This window comes from Monodon monoceros, unplaced genomic scaffold (genome assembly GCF_005190385.1).
Source record: "Monodon monoceros isolate NGI ecotype Baffin Bay Population unplaced genomic scaffold, NGI_Narwhal_1 Super_Scaffold_1, whole genome shotgun sequence".
NCBI lineage: Eukaryota > Metazoa > Chordata > Mammalia > Artiodactyla > Monodontidae > Monodon > Monodon monoceros.
The window spans coordinates 85162703-85181099 of record NW_021703765.1 but is presented as its reverse complement, the minus strand read 5'-3'; the positions used below and the strand labels follow the sequence as shown (position 1 = coordinate 85181099).

General features: G+C 56.1%; 1 protein-coding gene across 5 annotated transcripts in view; it reads left to right on the top strand.

Annotated features, from left to right (window-relative positions):
- Positions 1 to 18397, top strand: part of RIMBP2 (RIMS binding protein 2) — a 72870-nt gene that overhangs the window by 38205 nt on the left and 16268 nt on the right. For all 5 annotated transcript variants that reach the window (XM_029234231.1, XM_029234212.1, XM_029234246.1 and 2 more), the window contains 7 exons: positions 14 to 165; positions 1143 to 1604; positions 3476 to 3619; positions 6187 to 6345; positions 11288 to 11405; positions 16941 to 17125; positions 17837 to 18005. In XM_029234231.1, coding sequence (XP_029090064.1) covers positions 14 to 165; positions 1143 to 1604; positions 3476 to 3619; positions 6187 to 6345; positions 11288 to 11405; positions 16941 to 17125; positions 17837 to 18005 — 1389 coding nt within the window. The remainder of the gene's footprint in view (positions 1 to 13; positions 166 to 1142; positions 1605 to 3475; positions 3620 to 6186; positions 6346 to 11287; positions 11406 to 16940; positions 17126 to 17836; positions 18006 to 18397) is intronic.

Genomic DNA, 18397 nt, shown 5'->3' with positions numbered 1-18397 from the left:
CTCTGTCCCCCAGGTCCTCCCGCCCCTCCCCAGGACATTGCCGTCCAGGCCGCGGCCACCCCAGCCACTGTCCAGGTCTCCTGGAAGCCGCCCGTGCTGACGGCCACGGGGCTGTCCAATGGAGCCAACGTCACCGGCTACGGCGTGTATGCCAAAGGGCAGAGGGTGAGTCCTTGCGGGGGCAGTGCTCGCCCCAGAGACCCCAGCACTCTCCGCTCAGTGACACGCGACTCTCCCTCTCTCCTCAGCCCCCAAGACCCACCAGCAGCTACTTAAGCACCCCCTGCGCCGCCATCCCGGGCTCGGCTGCAGGACACGGAGAATTCCATCCTTTTTGCGCCGTCCTCCTTCCCAGAGTGCTCTCTGCTCTCCTCCCGCAGTGACTACCTGTCCTGCCCCGGACCTTTCTTGTTCTCCCCTGGGTACCAAAAATTCACATCTTTCGAGCCCCACGATATCAGGGCCCACTCAGTAGATTCCACCAAACCGATTCTTGGCGAGACGGTAGTCCAAATGCCCCGGAAACGCTGCAGGGAAGTGTTAATGCCCGCTGTAGGGGAGCCCGCAATCTCAAGCCCCAGCAGGTCCGGGCACAGGAAACAGACACGGCTGCCCTTGGGAGGCGGGGCTGGAGCAAGCTTCTGCCTGCCCTCCACTCCCCACCGTGTTCCCCGCAGCCCCAGGGCCAGGGCTGCTGCATCAGACGCGGGGCGGTGTCCCAGCTCGCCCCGTGAGAGCGGCCGCTGCACGGCCCTCTCTCCTCCCCGCTCCCCGCAGAAGCCCAGCAGGCAGGGCCCGGAGGGGCCGCAGTCACGTGTCCACCACGGCGGAAGCCCGTTTTGGCCTCTGCCGGCACCTCCCTGGGGCCACGCTTTGGCAGTAACACGCCCGGCGTTCTGATTGCTCTACGGCCCCCGCGTCTGCTCCCGGATTGGCTGTGGACGCGGAAGAAGAGGGTGTGCTCAGCGGTGCCCGCAGGCCTCCACCGGCGGGCGGGAGGCGGGGCTGCCGCCTAGTGAGGTTTCCGGGCCGGGCGGTGTGGTTTGAGCTGGATGTAGGCGGGGCTCGGAGCCCTGGCTGCTGGAGAGGCGCCCGGGCGACCCCTGACCCCTGACCCCTGACCCCGCTCTCTCTGCGCGCAGGTAGCTGAGATCATCTCTCCCACGGCGGACGGCACGGCCGTGGAGCTGGTGCGGCTGCGGAGCCTCGAAGCCAAGGGTGTGACCGTGCGGACCCTCTCCGCCCAGGGCGAGTCCGTAGACTCTGCCGCCGCTGCCATCCCCCCCGACCTCCTGGTGCCTCCTGCCCCCCACCTGAGAACTGCTCCCACACCGAAGCCATTAGCAAGTGCCGGAGCCCCCGATACCAAAGATGAACACCTGGGTCCGCACGCCGCGGCGCACGAGGCCTGGGAGCTCGGCCGGGCGCCTGCTCCGGCCCACGGGCACCTGCTGGAGCCACCCGGCCTGCAGGGCTCGGGCCCGGGGCGGCGGTCGCCCTCGCCCAGCCGCATCCTTCCGCAGCCGCAGGGCGCCCCGGTCTCCACCTCCGTCGCCAAGGCCATGGCCCGGGAAGCCGCGCAGAGGGTGGCTGAGAGCAGCAGGGTAAGGCTGGGCGTTTCCTCGCCGGTACCGCTGCCCGTGCCGTGCGGTCCGTCCCTGCAGCCCAGCGGGGATGGGACCTTCCATTGGCACCCCGAGTCGGCGGGGAGACGCGCCCCGAACACTCAGCACCCAGAGTGGGGGCCTTGACGTGCGGAGAAGGATGCCGTGTTCATCCGCCAGTTTTCCCCTAGGGCTGCATTCCAGGGCATTCCAGGCCTGAGCCTGTCGGAATCAACGTGTGTTTACATTGCGTAGATACAGACCCAGATAACTAGAGGAAAGGGTTATCCACCAGCCTGGCTTAGCAGACGAGCTAACAACCCGCTAACCAGGCACTGGTCTGTGTCCAGGGATCTGAGAGGTGCCTCCTGGGAGTGGGCTTGGGGCACATCTTCCTAAACGAGGGTCACCTCCTGGCTGGCTCACTTCAGACTCCTAGCTGTGTGTGTGTGTGTTTGCGTGTGTGGGTATGTGCCTGTGTGTGTGTATACACACGGATAGACATATGTACGTACGTGTGTGTACATACATACATGCACGCACACATTTATATACACGTATGTATACATAGATACCTACACATAGAAATGCATGCATGTAAATATATTTGCATGCCTATCGCTAGAAATCGCCTGGACCGTGGGGATGAGTACTCGCATGACCGTGTGGCCACGGCCCAGAGGAAACGTGCAATGAGCCGAGACATTGTAAGAAGCAGCTGTGAGGTGATGCCGGAGAGGACGGTGTGGACCTGGGCTAGGCCGCGGGCCCCTCCCTGCCTGGGCCAAAGCCCCGTCTTTCTCCCTTGGGCGCGTTTGTCTACCAGGGCGCCCAGCTTGTCCGCTGCAAGCCCGAGGTTAGGGCCCTGGCAGAGGGGACAGTGGTGGTCGGTGGTCTTCTCACCTCTGCCCAGTCAGCCCACGGGGGTCTCCAGGACGGCAGCCCCTGGCAGTGCCTTCTCTGAGATGCAGGTGGAGACATCCATGCCGATGCCGGGAGACCCTCACTTCCTGGGCATCCCAGGGTCTGGGCCAGGCCCCCTCCGGGCTGGAGGCTGGGTCAGGAACTTGAGGAGAGGCCAGACCCCTAGAGGTCAGAGCTGAGGTAGGCGGGCCACGGCCAGGCAACAGGGAGGGGTAAGAGGTACCGTGACAGCACTTCAGTGCCTGTTGAGAAACTGGAAATCCAGGCTTTTTGTGGAATCTCCCGATTTGTTAATAGTTACACAGCAGTTTGTACCCTTGACTAAAGGAAATGCCTCAGAATGTGGACATTTATTACGGGCACCCTGGCACTCCGCCCTGATGTCCCGCAAAGCAGAAGCCCAGGTGCTTTGGTGTAGGAAGGGGCTGGGGGGGGGGAGCTCTGCACCCCACTCCCCGCCTTCTCGGGTAGCAGCCACGCATCCCACCACCCTGAGCTCCCAGACAGGACCCCCGAGAGCGGGCTGGAGCCAGAGGCTGGGCCCAGGAATGCCTGGGACAGCCGCCACCTCCCCACCTCCCCCCGGCCTGCCTTCCCCTTTCAGAAGGTGTGGAGAGAAAGCAAACCTCTGAGCTTCCATACTCAAGAAAAGGTTAATTGATCACGTTAACAGCCGGGCCAGGGTGGCAAACAGAGGGAGAGGAGCCTTTCCTCAGCACCCACGCATTACGTCCTGCAAAGGCAGGAGCTAGTTGTGGTGGGCATGGGAGGGGCGGCGGGCACCCAGGGCAGCATCAGAAAACGCCCGCCAGCCTGTGCGGGTCACTCACCCCAAGTCCCTTCACACAGTGGCTCCGAGGAGGCAGAGGAAAGGATGGAGCCCTGTGGGGCCTGGCCCCCAGGGCCAGGCGGCCTCTGCCCTGACACCTCCCCTCTTCTCTTCCAAGCTAGAGAAAAGGAGCGTCTTCCTGGACAGGAGCAGTGGGCAGTACGCAAACTCGGACGAGGAAGACAGCTACGAGTCCCCCGACGCCAAGAGGAGGGGCGCGTCGGTGGACGAGTTTCTGAAAGGCTCAGAGTTAGGCAAGCCGGTGAGTGCAGCTCCTGGGTGCACGGCCCCAAGTCCCGGGTGACAACAGTCACAGTCCATTGGAAAGTTTAGATTGCACAGTGCCTGCGCATTTGTGACCTCACTGGGGTACAGTTTCAAAAGTCGGAATGTGAGGTTTTTGCCCTCCCTGACTGCCCTGTGTGAGTATCCGTTCATGGGCTGATTTTGTGTTTCAGGTGAGTCTCCAGGTAACCGCCTGGTCTCAGTTTAGGCAAAACCTACCGTTCGTTTCTTTACTTTCGTTCGTCAGGCAGATGTGTGATGAGCGTCTGCTAAGTGCTAAGCATCATGGGAGATTCAGAAATTAAACGGTCAGCATCCCACCCTTGGAGGGACAAAAATGTCAGGGCTTCTTGTCCCAGACCGGGCTCACAAGTGACAAATCCATCCAATGTGGGTTTGGTCTCCAATTTCCGATTATGTCCTTTAATGGTGTCAAGACCTAAGTCTGGGCAACAGGAGGAGTGGGGCCTGGAGAGTCCTGAGATCTTGAGATGTCAGAGCTTGAAGACCCCTCAGATGTCAGAGCCTCCAGCCCCCTCAACACACAGCTCTGCAGCAAGGCAGTGTCACAACCTAGCCAGGAAGAGGCCTTGGAATCTCACAGACTTGGACTCATTTCCTGGCTCTGTCACTGCTAGTAGGAGGCAAGTGACTCAGCTTCTCCAACCATCAGGTTCTTTATCTAAAAGGTTAAAGTAATTCTATCTGCATTCATTTAAACACAAGAAATAGAATGCCCAACTAATAGTGACTAAGATAACAAAGACATTTCATTCTCCCACATCGCAGGAAGTCTCAGGTAGGAGGCTGCAAGGTTGATTCAGCTGCTCAGTGGTGTCCTGGCTCTAGGTTCTGAATCTTCCATTCTTTTAGCCTTTCTCTCATGGTTACAAAGTGGCTGCCATTGCTCCAGTCATCACACTTTCATATGACAGCACCCCAAGAAGGAAGGAATGAAGGGAGGAAGGGAGGGAGGGAGGGAAGGGAAAAAGGAGGGGGGCTTTCTTCTCAGGCACATCTCTTTTAACTGGTAGAAAAATCTTTTCCAGAAGCTCCATCAAGACTCCCCGTGACATCTCACTGGGCAGAAGAGAGGAATAGGAGTCCTATGAATGGCTTATCCATGATGTATTTGGCAAACAGCAGACACCTCCTTCCATCCCATGGGTTTATTACTAACTCATCATTGGGTTTGAATCCAGTGAGATTGTGTTCTCGAGGAGAGTTCCTTCCCATTTGCCTTGGGGAGACCTGTTTCAAACGAACCTGATCTTTGTTTATTCATTTAAAATCAGTTCACTTTTACGTCCTCTCTGCAGTGCCTGATTGAAAGAATTAGGGCTGGAGCAGCTCAAATGCTGACACACAGACTTCTCAGGCTCAGAGCATCTGGGCCACTTCTCTGAGGGCTCGGCTGGGTCGGGACCCCCAGCCTGGGCACTCACGCTGCCTTCCCATCAGCGGGCCAGGAACTTAGTGCCACTCAGGTGCTGACACGTCTTTATCTAGAGGAGTGATTGAAACTGGGGTATTTTTAATAAACGTCTCGAGATGCCATTAAAGGCACTTGTGTGGTCGCCCACCAGGAGAATAAAGAAATTGCTCTTAATGGACGCCATCCAGCAGAAACAAAATAGCTTTATGCATGTTTGGGGCTCATAAATCTGAGCTCGTAGGGTGTGCAGTTTGAGTTGCTGCAAATACTCGAGACGCTGAATAATGGGGCGCTTGCTTTGAGGGTGGGAACGGGACCGCTGAATTGGACCAGCCCCCAAATCCCCAGACCCCATCAGGGCTGCTGGTGGTTCAGTTTACATGTTAGCAAGCTACTTTTCCTTGCTTTTCTGTTGACCCTTCTCCGCCGTCCCCAGACTCCTCCCCAAGCACCCCCAGCAGCGGGCCTTCTCCGGTGCCAGTGGCCAAACTGGGCACAGAGTGGTCATACCACACAGCGGGGGGTCCCACCCCCGCCCGGGCTGGGCTGTTCTTTCACAACCCAGTGTGTGCACGTGTGTGAATTTCAGACTGCACGATTTTCTTAAAACTCTTAGGCACCCTTAATGGTGCATTTGCACCCACTTGCCTGCCACCCAGGACTCTCTGCTCCCTGACCCTAGATGCAACGTACACGCTCACGGGGGGCCTCGCGTCATGCTGCCACCTGAGTTTACGACCTGTCGCTTGAGCCTTTGTCCAGCCACTAAGTTAGAGAGGCTGACGGTACCCAGAAAAGCAATGTTTTCCCGTGTGTCTTGTGAGCCCCCTGGCATTCTGTCCTGCCAAGAGCCCAAGGGGTCTCTGCCTGCCCCCGTCCGGATTTAGAGTTGGAGGGCCTGGGCTGGTCCTCTGTCTGCCATCCCGGCTCGCCGCGGGCTTGGGGACTGTGGTTCCCTCACCTCTGGGGTGAGCGCCTCTCACCCAGACACCCAGACACGACTCTGAGCTCAGAAGTGGACAGAGCAGGGGAGGGCCAGCCAGGAGGGGCCCTGGGTACTCCCACGTGCTGGAGCTGCCCCTCCATCTGCATCCCCTTCTCCTGCCCAGCCGCACTGTTGCCATGGAGACGAGTACCACACGGAGAGCAGCCGGGGGTCCGACCTCTCGGACATCATGGAGGAAGACGAGGAAGAACTCTGCTCGGAGATGCAGCTGGAGGACACGGCCCGGAGGCGGCCCGGCGGCGCGGCCCGCAGTGCCCTCAAGGTCAGTGCCGGGGCGCCGGGCCCCTCCCCGCCGTCCCCACAGCCGCCCCATCCCTGTCCCTTTGCCAGGCCACGAGGCTGGCTCCAGAGGCACACCTGGCCCTGCAAGCAGAGCCCACAGGTTCGCACGGGCTTCGCTCACTGTTGAGTCTGCGCTCGGGGTCTCCTGTCCCTCCTCTTTCCCCAAATTCTGGGTGAAGGAGTCTGGGAGAATCCACTGGGCACCCCCAGGGGCACCCAGCTCTGCACCAAGAACTGAATCGGAAAGAAGAGAACAAGGAAGATTCCCGCCCTGCCAGAGCCCTGGCTTCCGTGGCCATCCGCAGAGGGGCAGGGGCAGGGGCTGGGAGGGCGCGAGTCCGCCTCCGAGGCAGACTGGAGACTGGGAGCGAGTCGCGCAAAGATTCTCAACCGAGGTGGACGCTGCTGGACCGCGGGAGGGCCAGGGAGAGGGGCTGTCAGAAGAGGTCAGACGAGGGTCCTCCCTCCTGGAGGACAGCGGGGTCCACACGCCAGCCCCTTCTCAGACACCCCCCACCTGGGGCCCCGGCACCCTCTGCTTCTGCCTCTGGCATAGCCGTCAGCCAAGGGTTTGACGGGGGGTCACCTTGACCGAGATCGCGCTCCAGGCCCCAGGACGCACCAGGAGCCGTCCTGCTGCTGCCGCAGCCCGTTCCAGACGAGCATCTGTTCACTCGGCACGAGCTGGTCGCCCCTGTGCGCCAGGCCCTGCGCCAGGCCCTCCGCCAGGCTGGGGTATGAGGATGGACGTGACCTCCGACCTCCAGCTGCTCCCAGCCCAGCGCGGGAGACACACAAAGGGCCGGAGAGCTGGTCGGGCCGCTGTGGGGTTTTCACGTGAAAAAAGGCCTCGGAGAGAAAAACCGCGCCCGACCCCGGCCTTCCTCTGGGAACACAGAGCCACGCATTTTGAATGGTGGACGGAAGGCAACACCCAGATCTGACGGCCCGCTCAGTGCCCGCTTGCATAGACCAGGCTGCCTGACGAGCTCCCCGCAGAGGCCCCCCGCAGGGCCCCGGAGACGCTGTCGCTGGAGAACCTAAAGATGCCTGTGCAAACCCCGCGCGGCTGCAGCTCCTGCTCCCCCCACCGGCCCCCCTCCTCCCCGCCCCGGGCCACCGTCCAGCAGGATTCACCGTGACCTTTCTTGGCGGAGGAAGGTCCCAGGCTGCCCGCGGTGCAGCCTGACCCGCTCCCCATGCTTCCCCACGAGCTGGGCCGGCGAAGCGTGTCTGCTTCCCCTCCCCTCCCTCCCCCATGACGCTTCTGGGATGGTACTTCCTGCGCCGCGTTAGCAGAGAAACCAAAGGTCACCGTGTCTCCCGGGGAGGAGGCCCAGAGGGCAAGTTCAGCGATCTGGACTTCTGGTTTCTTTTCAGAAATTCCAAGACTTAGCTTGGGGATCCGGCCCGCGGGCTCACCTTCCCACGTGGCAGCCCCGTTGGCTCACGTGCGCCCCGCTTGGCGCCCGGGGCTGGGTCGCTGCTTCCTCGCTCTCCCTCTCCACCTCCGTGTTCCCCGGAGTAGACGGCCTCCGTGGGGTGCTCGTGAGCAAATGAGCGAAGCGTGTGCCACGCCCTCCTCGCCTGGCCCTCGTGGGCTCCAGACCCGCGGCAGACGCGGCCCTGGGTCGACCCCGCCAGGTCCCCGTGCGCGAGGGGCGCACAGGCCGGTGGGCTAGGTGGCAGGGAAGCAAATCCGATGCTCCCCCGCGGAGGCGTCTTCAACGCGCACCCCCGGAGGCCCGTGGCAGGGCAGACGGTGGGCTTACGGCTTCGTGGAGTCGCTGGAGTGTCCCGGGAGGGGCGCCCAGCGGGCCGGTTCAGCGGGACCAGAGGAGGGGGCTGAGGGCAAATCCGGAGAGAGACCCATATCCGGGACGGGGGCCGTGGGGTGTCCGCCCCTCGATGTCCATTAGGCCCCTCTGGGTGGGCCAGCCACCATACTGGCGGGGACGCGGCTCCTCGCCGGGGGCCTCGAGGTCCGGGGTCTGGCGGAGAGACAGGCAGCCTTTGCAGACACGGACAGAGCAAGACCGTCCCCAGAGCCGTGACTTCGGGGTGCCCGGTGCCGAGGTCCCCGCGTTCACAGGCTGAGATCTGAGCCAGGGAGAGAGGCCGTAGGTTACCGCGCACGAGGACAGATTTCAGAGGCTGCTGAGAGCTTAGATGGACGTGCAGAGTGAGTCCAGTGGCGTGGCCGGGTTGGGGTCCCCGTTTTGTGAAGCATCTCCAGTTGCCGGCGGCCCACGGCAGCTGCCTTCCGAGTTTCTGAAGGTGCAGCCAACGGGCTCAGACGTCCCTGCCTCTGGGTGTAGCCGCGTCACAGATCCTAGTGCCTCGGTCAGCATGAGGCCTCCTGCCACCATCCTCCCTGCGCCCGCGGCCCAGTTGCCACTCTTCCCTTGTTGGGGCTGCATGGCTGGTCCTGAGGGCGTCAGGCCACTCTGCGTGCACTCTGCCCAGCCCCCCTGCTCCGGCCCCATCCATCTAACCCGTTCTGTTCTCATTCCACAGCCCTGGCCAGAGCATGCCATCTGCCCTCCCCCGCGCTCCCCTCCCGCCACGACTACAAGCATGCTTTCTGTCCCTCATGGCCTCGGAGACTAATTCTGTCTGTATTTTCTTTCCTTCCCTCTGCCCCACTTCATATCTGATCACACCCTGACTCCCGGCACCTGTTCTAACACACCACCCCCTTAAGGAGTGCCCTGAGAATAGGGCCACTGAACGTGCTTTCTTGGAGCTGCCCGAATGTCCCCAGCAGGCTCAGCGCAGTAAGGAGCTTTTCAGTGTCCCCGAAGTAGCCGAGGAGGATGGAGAGCCCTGTGAGCTCTTGTACAAGCAGGGCTTCAGGGCCCGGACCCGGCTGGCCAGAGAGCCCAAGCCCGCCAGGCCCTGCAGGGGGCACGGGGCCCCGCTTGGCTCCCGGGTCCCTGCCAGACCCAGGGGCCCCCAGGCCGAGGACTTCGTGTTCGAAGACAGAGGCTGTCGGTTCAGCCGCTCGGCCACCAGGAGCCCGGACAGCGGCCTGGACTGTGAGAGCGAAGAGGAGGAGATACGGTTTAGTTTCAGAAGCCCCGGCCCCGGGCACTGTCCCTGTAGGAGGAGCCTGAGGCCCCTGCTGGCCCGGCGCCGGACGCTGACCCGGCAGATAAGCGTCAAAGAAGATGTCGGGGAGCCAGCGGAGCCCGGCCATGTCGTCAGCAGCAGTGAGGCCCGCCCGAGCCCGGAGCGGTCCACCCCCAGCAAGTGCAGCTGGGGCGAGCCCGCGGGCCAGGAGGACTTCCGGGATGTCTGGAAGAAAAGCATAAAAATGTCCGACAGTAGGGCCAGTGCCCGACACGCCCAGCCTCCTCCCCGGGTTGCAGACGGTCCTTTGGTGTGTGAAGTAAACCTCCCGCTCACATCCGCTTGCCAAACCAATCTGTTTTCATTTTTTCACCTTCTTTTATTTCGGTGTCCATCCCGGGCACGCTCTCTGCTGGCTCTCTTGCATTTTCCATGCATCTTTGATCTGTGCAGCTTCCCAGTCTGGAGCACGCTGGTGATTTCTTTACTTTGCTTTAGAATGATGACCGCCTACCCCCAAATCAGTGATGAGTGTGGCTGCTTTAATTAAAGGACAACTGAATCTAAATTTTAATTAAGGGTTAGCTGAACTACGATTCTCCAAAAGTTTGGCAACACATACTTTGCTAAGTGAACCGTGGCGACTTACTTAGGACTTACCGGTATTACTGAAGGTTTTTCTCTCGTTGTGGTTTTGGTTTTTGGTTGTGGTTGGTTTGGGCCTTCATCTATAACTGAAAAAAAATAGGGAACAGTGATTGAAGAGATCCATTTTTGCATCTGTTTCCAAAGGTTTTCTTTTTTTTTTTTTTCCCCCGTTTCTTTCCTGCGACCAGTTTTCAGAATGACTTTTCCATCATCAGCTCTAGACCCGTCCCCCTGCCTTGTCTTCCAGGCTTGTGAGTGGTTTTCAAGAGTAGGGATTCCTTCAAGGCTTCATTCATCTCTATATTGTGTCCTCTTTTCAGAACACTTGCTCCTGTCACGCTGAACTTTTCCATGAAAACACAGGTGAGACATCCCAGGGCTCCAGGCCCTGGGTCTGAGCCGGTGCAGTTTGTGATATGTCCACTAGAGGGCGCCGATCCACAGCCCACTGACACCAGCAAACTGCAGCTCACTCCCTGTTCCCCCGCCTGTAACAGACTAATTTCCGTCACTCCCAACCCCGGTTCCTTCCCTGTGTCCCTGAAAACTTCCTGACTCAAATTACCAGTGAGCTGGAGGTTTTGCTTTGATTCTCATATATGATGCGATGCACACCTGTAGTGTGAATCAGAGGCAGACCTACCCGTCAAGGAGGGCCGTTCCGGTTGGCCCTGGAATGTGATTGGTGTCTTTGGATCAGGGCCAAGACGTTGCCATGAGCGTCCAAGCTGATCACACGCAGAAACTTCTGTCTTTGAGTTTTCGGTAACCTCACATGCACCTTTGCCCAAGCGGGACATTTGGAAACGCAGTGTTTCCCCCCCCCCCCGCTTTTGTGGTCTCTGGAGGGGCTGTGCTGAGACTAGGAAAGAGGGGCCGAAGGTGTGACGAGTCGTCTTTACGCCACTCTCACTGTGGTTCAAAAGATTTGGCTTCGGCGGCAGTAGCAGCAACAGAAAGGTGCCTCCCGAGGGATGCTCTCTCACCCCTACCTGTGTGCGGCAAAGCACCTGTGCTGTAGAAGACGGGGTGCCTGGGGTGAGCCCTTTTTCCTCTTCCAGGTTATTCAGCTAACCTTTCAGTTAAAAGCTAAGTTTAGTTGCCTTTAGAGCTTCTGCTTCTAAGTTGAGTTGATTTGGCTGACAATTCTTTCCTTCCCACGGCTGGCAAGCCTTATGACCGTGTTGTTGTTTTGTCTTTAGATTTTAGGAAACCCGGTGACTGCTGGACGGGCTGATCGGGTGGATCACGTGGGCCGGAGGTTTCCCCACGGCAGTGCCAGCCGCCACAGGTCCCGGCCAATGATGGTCCCGTCTGCCGGTTAGTGGGCCTGATGGAGGCCTCCCTCTTTCTTTTAAGCACAGAGCACGTGGCTACTTGGTCCTCCATATAAATATTTTTAAAAAGTCATTAGTGGCGCAGTGGTTGAGAGTCCGCCTGCCGATGCCCTGGGCGCCTGTTCGTGCTCCCGTCCGGGAAGATCCCACGTGCCGCGGAGCGGCTGGGCCCGTGGGCCGTGGCCGCTGAGCCTGCCCGTCCAGAGCCTGTGCTCCGCAACGGGAGAGGCCACAACGGTGAGAGGCCTGCGTACCGCAAAAAAAAAAAAAAAAAAAAGTCATTAGCAATAGCATTTTCAACTAAATACAGAACACCCTCGGTTATTTATGGCAGAAGAAGGCAGAAACAGCACAAGATAAATATAACCGAAATTCAAGTATTCTCAAAATATATTGACTTTTGACAGCAATCTTCTCCCTACCAGTTTTTCTTTTTTCACTGCAGAGGCTGCCATGATAGGCACTGAAGAGATGGTGACGGGCCACCTCCCCACCTCCTAGGTCATGCTCTCGTGAGTTGCTCATGGTCAAAGCAGCAGAGGCGGGGATGGTGGCCGAACTCCAGATATCTAAACAAGCCCTGAGTCAATGGGGAGTTATCTGTATGCGTGAAACCCTTGGACAACTGGGGTTGAAAGTTATGAAAAACGCCAGGAGGCCTGAATGTGTGCCCTGACCTGTGTGTTGACCCCGTCCATCTGGTCACCTCCTTGTGCATGAGTCATCCTCTGGCATCCAATTCCATCCTCTTAATTACTTTTTGGAATTCAGCCAGCCGTGCTGAAAGCTGTCATTGTAGTCATTCTAATCAATCCGCCAAGAGGGGAATGTGGCTGAAGGTCAGATGGGAATCTTTCTACTACTGGAATGAACCCCGGCAAAACAATTCCAAAAAGCATTATGCACAAGATAATGGAATCTGGTAATCAGCACAAATAAACTAGCTTTGTGTGAAAACACACACACACACACACACACACACACACACACACACACACATGAAACAAAGCAAGAGACCCACTCATGGAACAGAAGTAGATGAGAGCAAAACATCTTGATCTGGCGAGACAGGGCTCAAGGAAAACCACCCAGGGAGGTCCAGACACCTGAAAACACAGCCCCAATCACATTTAAATAGCTAAGATTTAAAAGACAATCGTTCACATCAGCCAAAAATAATTAAAGACTTTATACAGCAATACAGATCCCCTGAAGTTTTGTCCTTCTTTCAGGCGTTTCTTCCTCATAGAGTCCAAACAATAGGGAAGCAAAAGTTTCCTTTTCCATCTTTACAGTTTTTAGAATGTTTTTCTTTTTTTTTTTTTTTTGCGGTATGCGGGCCTCTCGCCGTTGTGGCCTCTCCCGTTGCGGAGCACAGGCTCCGGACGCGCAGGCTCAGCGGCCACGGCTCAGGGGCCCAGCCGCTCCGCGGCACGTGGGATCTTCCCGGACCGGGGCACGAACCCGTGTCCCCTGCATCGGCAGGCGGACTCTCAACCACTGCGCCACCAGGGAAGCCCTAGAATGTTTTTATTTTTATCAGTAAAAAATTTCAGACTGTTAACCGACCTTTGAAAACACGGAGCGTATTCATTTAGCTGAAAAATAGCAAAATAGGCCGAAATATAAACAAAATCAGCTGGAAAACGCCGGTTTAACTTATGCAGACGCACCAGCAGCGTTCTGTGTGTGCTGAGCTCACCCTGGTTTCGAGTGTTGTGAACCGCTGCCACATCGCTCAGAGCTTCATTTGATGTGTGTATAATTCCCCCTGTAGCAATTACGGAGGTCAGGTAGGTGCTCCTGGCTTGTAGAGTAAATGACTTGTCGAGACTGACTGTCTTGAGGAACGAGGTGGGGACCAGTTCAAGACTGTTCTTCCTGTTGAGCTTGGTGCCTGAGTCCTCGTTCGACTGTGACTTTAATGAGTGAATGCTCATCACGTGAACTGCCACCCTTCCCGTGGCTGCAGGTTAATGCCGTGGCACCAAGCAGGGGTGTGCCCTGCAGGACGTCTCGTGGGTCTCCTACTCCGGTCTCCTAGGGTGGAGAAGGAGAGTCTACAGGGCTGAAAATAACGGTGCTGCAAATTCCCAGCTGGGCAGGGAGTAAAGGAGAACCTCGGCGGACCCACAGCCTCCCCATCGGAGTCTCTAACAATCACTCAGTCAGTGTTGTCTTAAGGTAGAGAATGCAGAAAACTGAACACATGTCTTAATTTCGGTAACACACTAGCTACGTTGGCAAAAACAGAGTAGTGCTGCGGTAACAGCTTAACCAAAAAGTCTGTTAATAATAGAATTCAAAACATGTTAAATAAATCCGTGATACAGTTGCTTTCATTGTACCTGATTTCTCATCATGGAGAAATGCAAGAAATCATGTAAAAGGCGTAATTAATATCAAATACTTTATATATTCATACACATATATACATACACAGACTGAAGAACCTATTATAATTTCAGAAGACAAAAGTGAATCGTGGGACTTCCCTGGTGGCGCAGTGGTTAGGAATCTGCCTGCCAATGCAGGGGACACGGGTTCGAGCCCTGGTCCGGGAAGATCCCACATGCCGCGGAGCAACTAAGCCCGTGCGCCACGACTACTGAGCCTGCGCTCTAGAGCCCGCGAGCCACAACTACTGAGCCCGCAAGCCACAGCTACTGAAGCCCGCACGCCTAGAGCCCGTGTTGCACAACAAGGGAAGCCACCGCGATGAGAAGCCTGCACACCTCAACGAAGAGTAGCCCCCGCTCGCTGCAACTAGAGAAAGCCCATGCACAGCAATGAAGACCTAACGCAGCCGAAAATAAATTAATTTATATATTTAAAAAGAAAAAAAGTGAATCGTGTTCAGCAGCTACCAAAAAAGAAGAGACTCATGCCCCAAACCCTAGGAAGTGAACAGTCAGTGACGTGTGAACAGACTATTTTCCTAGATCTAGTCCCTGTGTAACCGGCAGTGGGGTCTGGCCGCTCGCTGCTCAAAAGCCAATAAAGAGGCCAGGTTGGTGGAAAGGAAAGTTTGCTTTATTTTGGAAGCTGGCAACCAGGTGGTGGCGGGGGACACCTCCCCCGACAGTCGGGGGCAAGCGCTTTTATAGACGGAGGGAGGGGGCTCCGTGCAGAACAGGCACAGGCAGCCCCGACAGGCATCTTGAACTTGGTCATCGGTCGTCTGACCAGCGTCATCTTGATGGTTTTAGGTACAGTTAATCTTCAGTTCCAGGGTCGGCTTGCTCCCATTTCCTCGAGGCCAGTCCTGGAATGGTGGCAGCTCGTGTCATGGCTACAGCCTGCTCATCGTGTAGTTCACTTCTCCACCTGGTGTGGGTTTCCGTGTCTACAAGACGGCTCCCAGGACACGGCCCGGGATATGATCTATAGCCCTTGAGGAGGAACTGAAGGTCCCCGGTTATGCTTAATGACTGAACTATTATTATTCGGTCTCCTTTGTTTTCCTTTGCTTCCGCATTTTCTCACTTCTCTGATTAAACTCATTCTTCGGCTAAAGCTTTTCCGCAGACAGGAGGCAGGCGGAGGACGTGGCGGGGCGGGCAAGGACCATAGGGTCTTGCTCTGTTTCACCTGTTCAGTTATATTTTTCTTGTGCAAATGTCAGCGATTAATACTTTAGAGACCTGCCGTGCTCCAAGAGCATCCATTCTCTTTTTCAGAGGAACTTAAGTCTATAGACCATATGCTTCCTAAATGTATTTTTTAATAAGCAATGCGCTCACAGTTAGCATATACTGTACTTTTAATATACCCTGGGTTTCCTACAATGCCCCTTCTGATTGACAAAGATAAAAATTATGTAGCTCCACATCTAATAAGTTCTAAATCATATAATTAGCTTAAGGAAGGCCTCATAACATTGATCAGTGACCCCAAAGGAGGATTTCACTGGGTTTGGTTTCTTCCTCTATAATGTTTGGTCTTTGCATTTATCTAGTTATTTACCTGTCAGGTGAAAAGGCCCGAGGGCATATACCATTCTAAACACGAAGTGCCACATTCAGGAGGACTCTGTTCTTGCTGACCGACTGTGCAGGTCTCCACCCCCCCTCCCCGCCCCATTTTCCCCAGTTATTTTGGCTACTGACCTTGTAGAGCAAAAGGAAATGGAACGCATTTTCTCTGTGTCCAGATGAGAAAAATGAATAACTAAAGAAACAAAACTTGGCCCTCTAGAGAGGAGACTCTTCTCCCTGGTTTCCCTGCAAGGAGAAGATGAACAGCTGTAAAGTATGTTCCATAGGTGACCCCCTTTTCCTCCGTAGAAGTGACAGTGGAAGCGGTGCCCTTGGTCAGGTAGTGAGTGAAGTAGTTCACCTGTAAAGGACGATGCTTATTCGCAGCACAGGTGGCCTCGGGAGCCGACAGGGGCCAGTCATGAGCCCCGGCTTTGCACATGGCGTGCGGACCCTTCCTCCTTCCTGACAAAGACCCCCTCCCACCCCGGGCCAGGACATTCCACATCAGGGCAGAGGGGGGAGCGCCCACTCCCAGGTCAGACCAGCAGCTGGAGATAAGTTCTTCCTTGAGCCTAGCCTGCCACCAAGAAAGAGAAGGACCTCTCGGTCGCCCACTTTGGTCCCTGCGAAGACAGATTTCCATGGACACATTCCATGGAGCCCACTGTTCTCTCCCCGTGAGGTCTGATTCTCATACAGCCTCTAGTGTACGTTCTCTGGAGAAAACAGTGCAGTGACGTCACAGCCACTCATGGAAAGACGCTGGCGTTCTGAGCCCCTGTTGTGTGGTCAGAACAGTATAATTTACTAGCAGGTGTTCATTCTCTCTCTATATTTAAATGTATGCATGTATAGTGAGATATATGCATATGTATCATGATATCTAATAATACATATGCATATATATTAGGATTTCAAAAAGAATTCTCTTTAGAAGCTCAATGGTAGGTAGACTTGAAACTCAATCCCGCTAGGAAGTCATTAATTTGCTGTAATGCATTTGTTGCCACTTAGCTATTTGGGGCTAAGTGAGCAGCTTGGTCACCTATATCAAACTTTGACTAATACACAGATGCATTTCAGCGTCCAGGTACTCTGGCTTGGCTGTTATGGAAACACACAGAGGGGCTCCGGGTCTCTGGCCCCTGAACAGGCCTGTGCGGCCGCGTCCTAATCCCAAGGCCTCGCCCACCTGCCTGCCGCCCCTGGCGCTCAGGCCTGCCCTGCAGGGAGGTCTTTGATACAAAGTCCTTTATCTCTCCCTGTCTTCACGCGCAGCGCACCTAGGGTCATGCTGGTGCCTGTGTTGCGTGCTAGTTATTTGCTTGTCAAACCCATCTCTGTTGAGATGATCCATTTCTGCCTGCATACCAAGCTACCCATTTTTTTAAAAAGACGAAAGTTAAAGTGCCACAGCCTCCCAAAGTGTGGGCGTTTCTAAAACCACACTTCCTGTAACAGCTCATGTTTCTGGGTAAAGCTGGGGGGTGGCCGCGGGAATTACTTAGCACCCTGTCCTTTATCCCACATGCTCCCAGATGAGTACGGTGGGCGGAACCGGCTTTCTCCAGACTTCTACGAAGAGTCGGAGACGGACCCTGGGGCGGAAGAGCTCCCGCCTCGGATCTTTGTGGCTCTTTTTGACTACGATCCCCTCACCATGTCCCCGAACCCAGATGCTGCGGAAGAGGAGCTTCCCTTTAAAGAAGGGCAGATCATCAAGGTGGGGGCATGGCTGGGGGCGATGGGGAGGGCACGGTGGGGGGGGGGGAGTAAGGGGGAAGGACGGGGGAGGGGCTCTCGCCAGACCCAAGTTCCTTCACACATCACACGACAAGCTGCTTTCTTTTGCATTCGACGTTCACCCTTCCTCTCAGCAGAGGAGGGGGGCCTGAGTCTGCAGTCGGAACGAAGAAGCAGGATGCTCCCCAGGAGAGGGGAAAGAGCCTTGAGTCCTAAGTTTGCAAATTTCCAAAAGGACACTGACAACTCGCCTTTGAAAGTGGTCCTAATGTTTGTCTGATAAAACGGGGCCTTTAAAGGATGGTGATGCTTACCCCACAGAATGGTACCCACAGAATCTCTTTGTTAGTTGAGATTTTTTCACTTCCAGAATATCCGACAGTGGCACTGTCTTCTTAAGGAAGAACCATTTGCACTTCTAAGTGGGGTGGGGTCTCATCACCTGGCCTCAGCTAGCAGCCCCCCTCCTTGATGGGAGGCCCAGGGGCTGTCCAAACCCTGGAGGAGAAACAGGTTCTTAGAGGTAGAGATGTATAGGGCGAGGGCTACGTGTACACATTTACACCCACGTGCCGGTCGTTTTAGTGTCCTTCAGGTCTGTTTCTGACTAGGTGTGACTCTACCGTGAGTAGAGCTGATGTATTTCTGAACCAGCCCATCCCAATGCCTTAACTTCTTCCCACGGCTCCAGGTTTACGGGGATAAAGATGCTGATGGATTCTACCGCGGGGAAACCTGCGCTCGGCTTGGCCTTATTCCTTGTAACATGGTGTCTGAAATCCAGGCAGACGATGAAGAGGTGATGGAGCAGCTCCTCAGACAAGGCTTCCTCCCCCTGAACACACCTGTGGAGAAAATAGGTAAGAGGCAACCCCCTGCTCACCCGTGAACCTGTAGGCTGCGAGGCTCCTGCCCTCCTGAGGGTTTCATAGCAAAAACACCAGCTCAGAGCAGGAGACAGCGCTGCGCAGGATCCCACCTGCACCATCTGAATGCGTCAAGGGAAATCCGAGTGTTAACCATCGGCTTTTCTTGGGCAAAACCCACTCGGTAAACCAGGCTTGTAATAGTCTTGCTGCGATACGGACGTATAGGCATCTAAATATTTATGAAACCACAGATGGTCTTCTCAGGGAAGATGAAGTACAGCCTTGCTTACTAAAGGTCTATCACATCTAGAAAATAAACCACTGCTTTTGGGTTGTTCTGGACTGACTGTGTCCCCCCAAAATTCATTCATTGAAATCCTGAC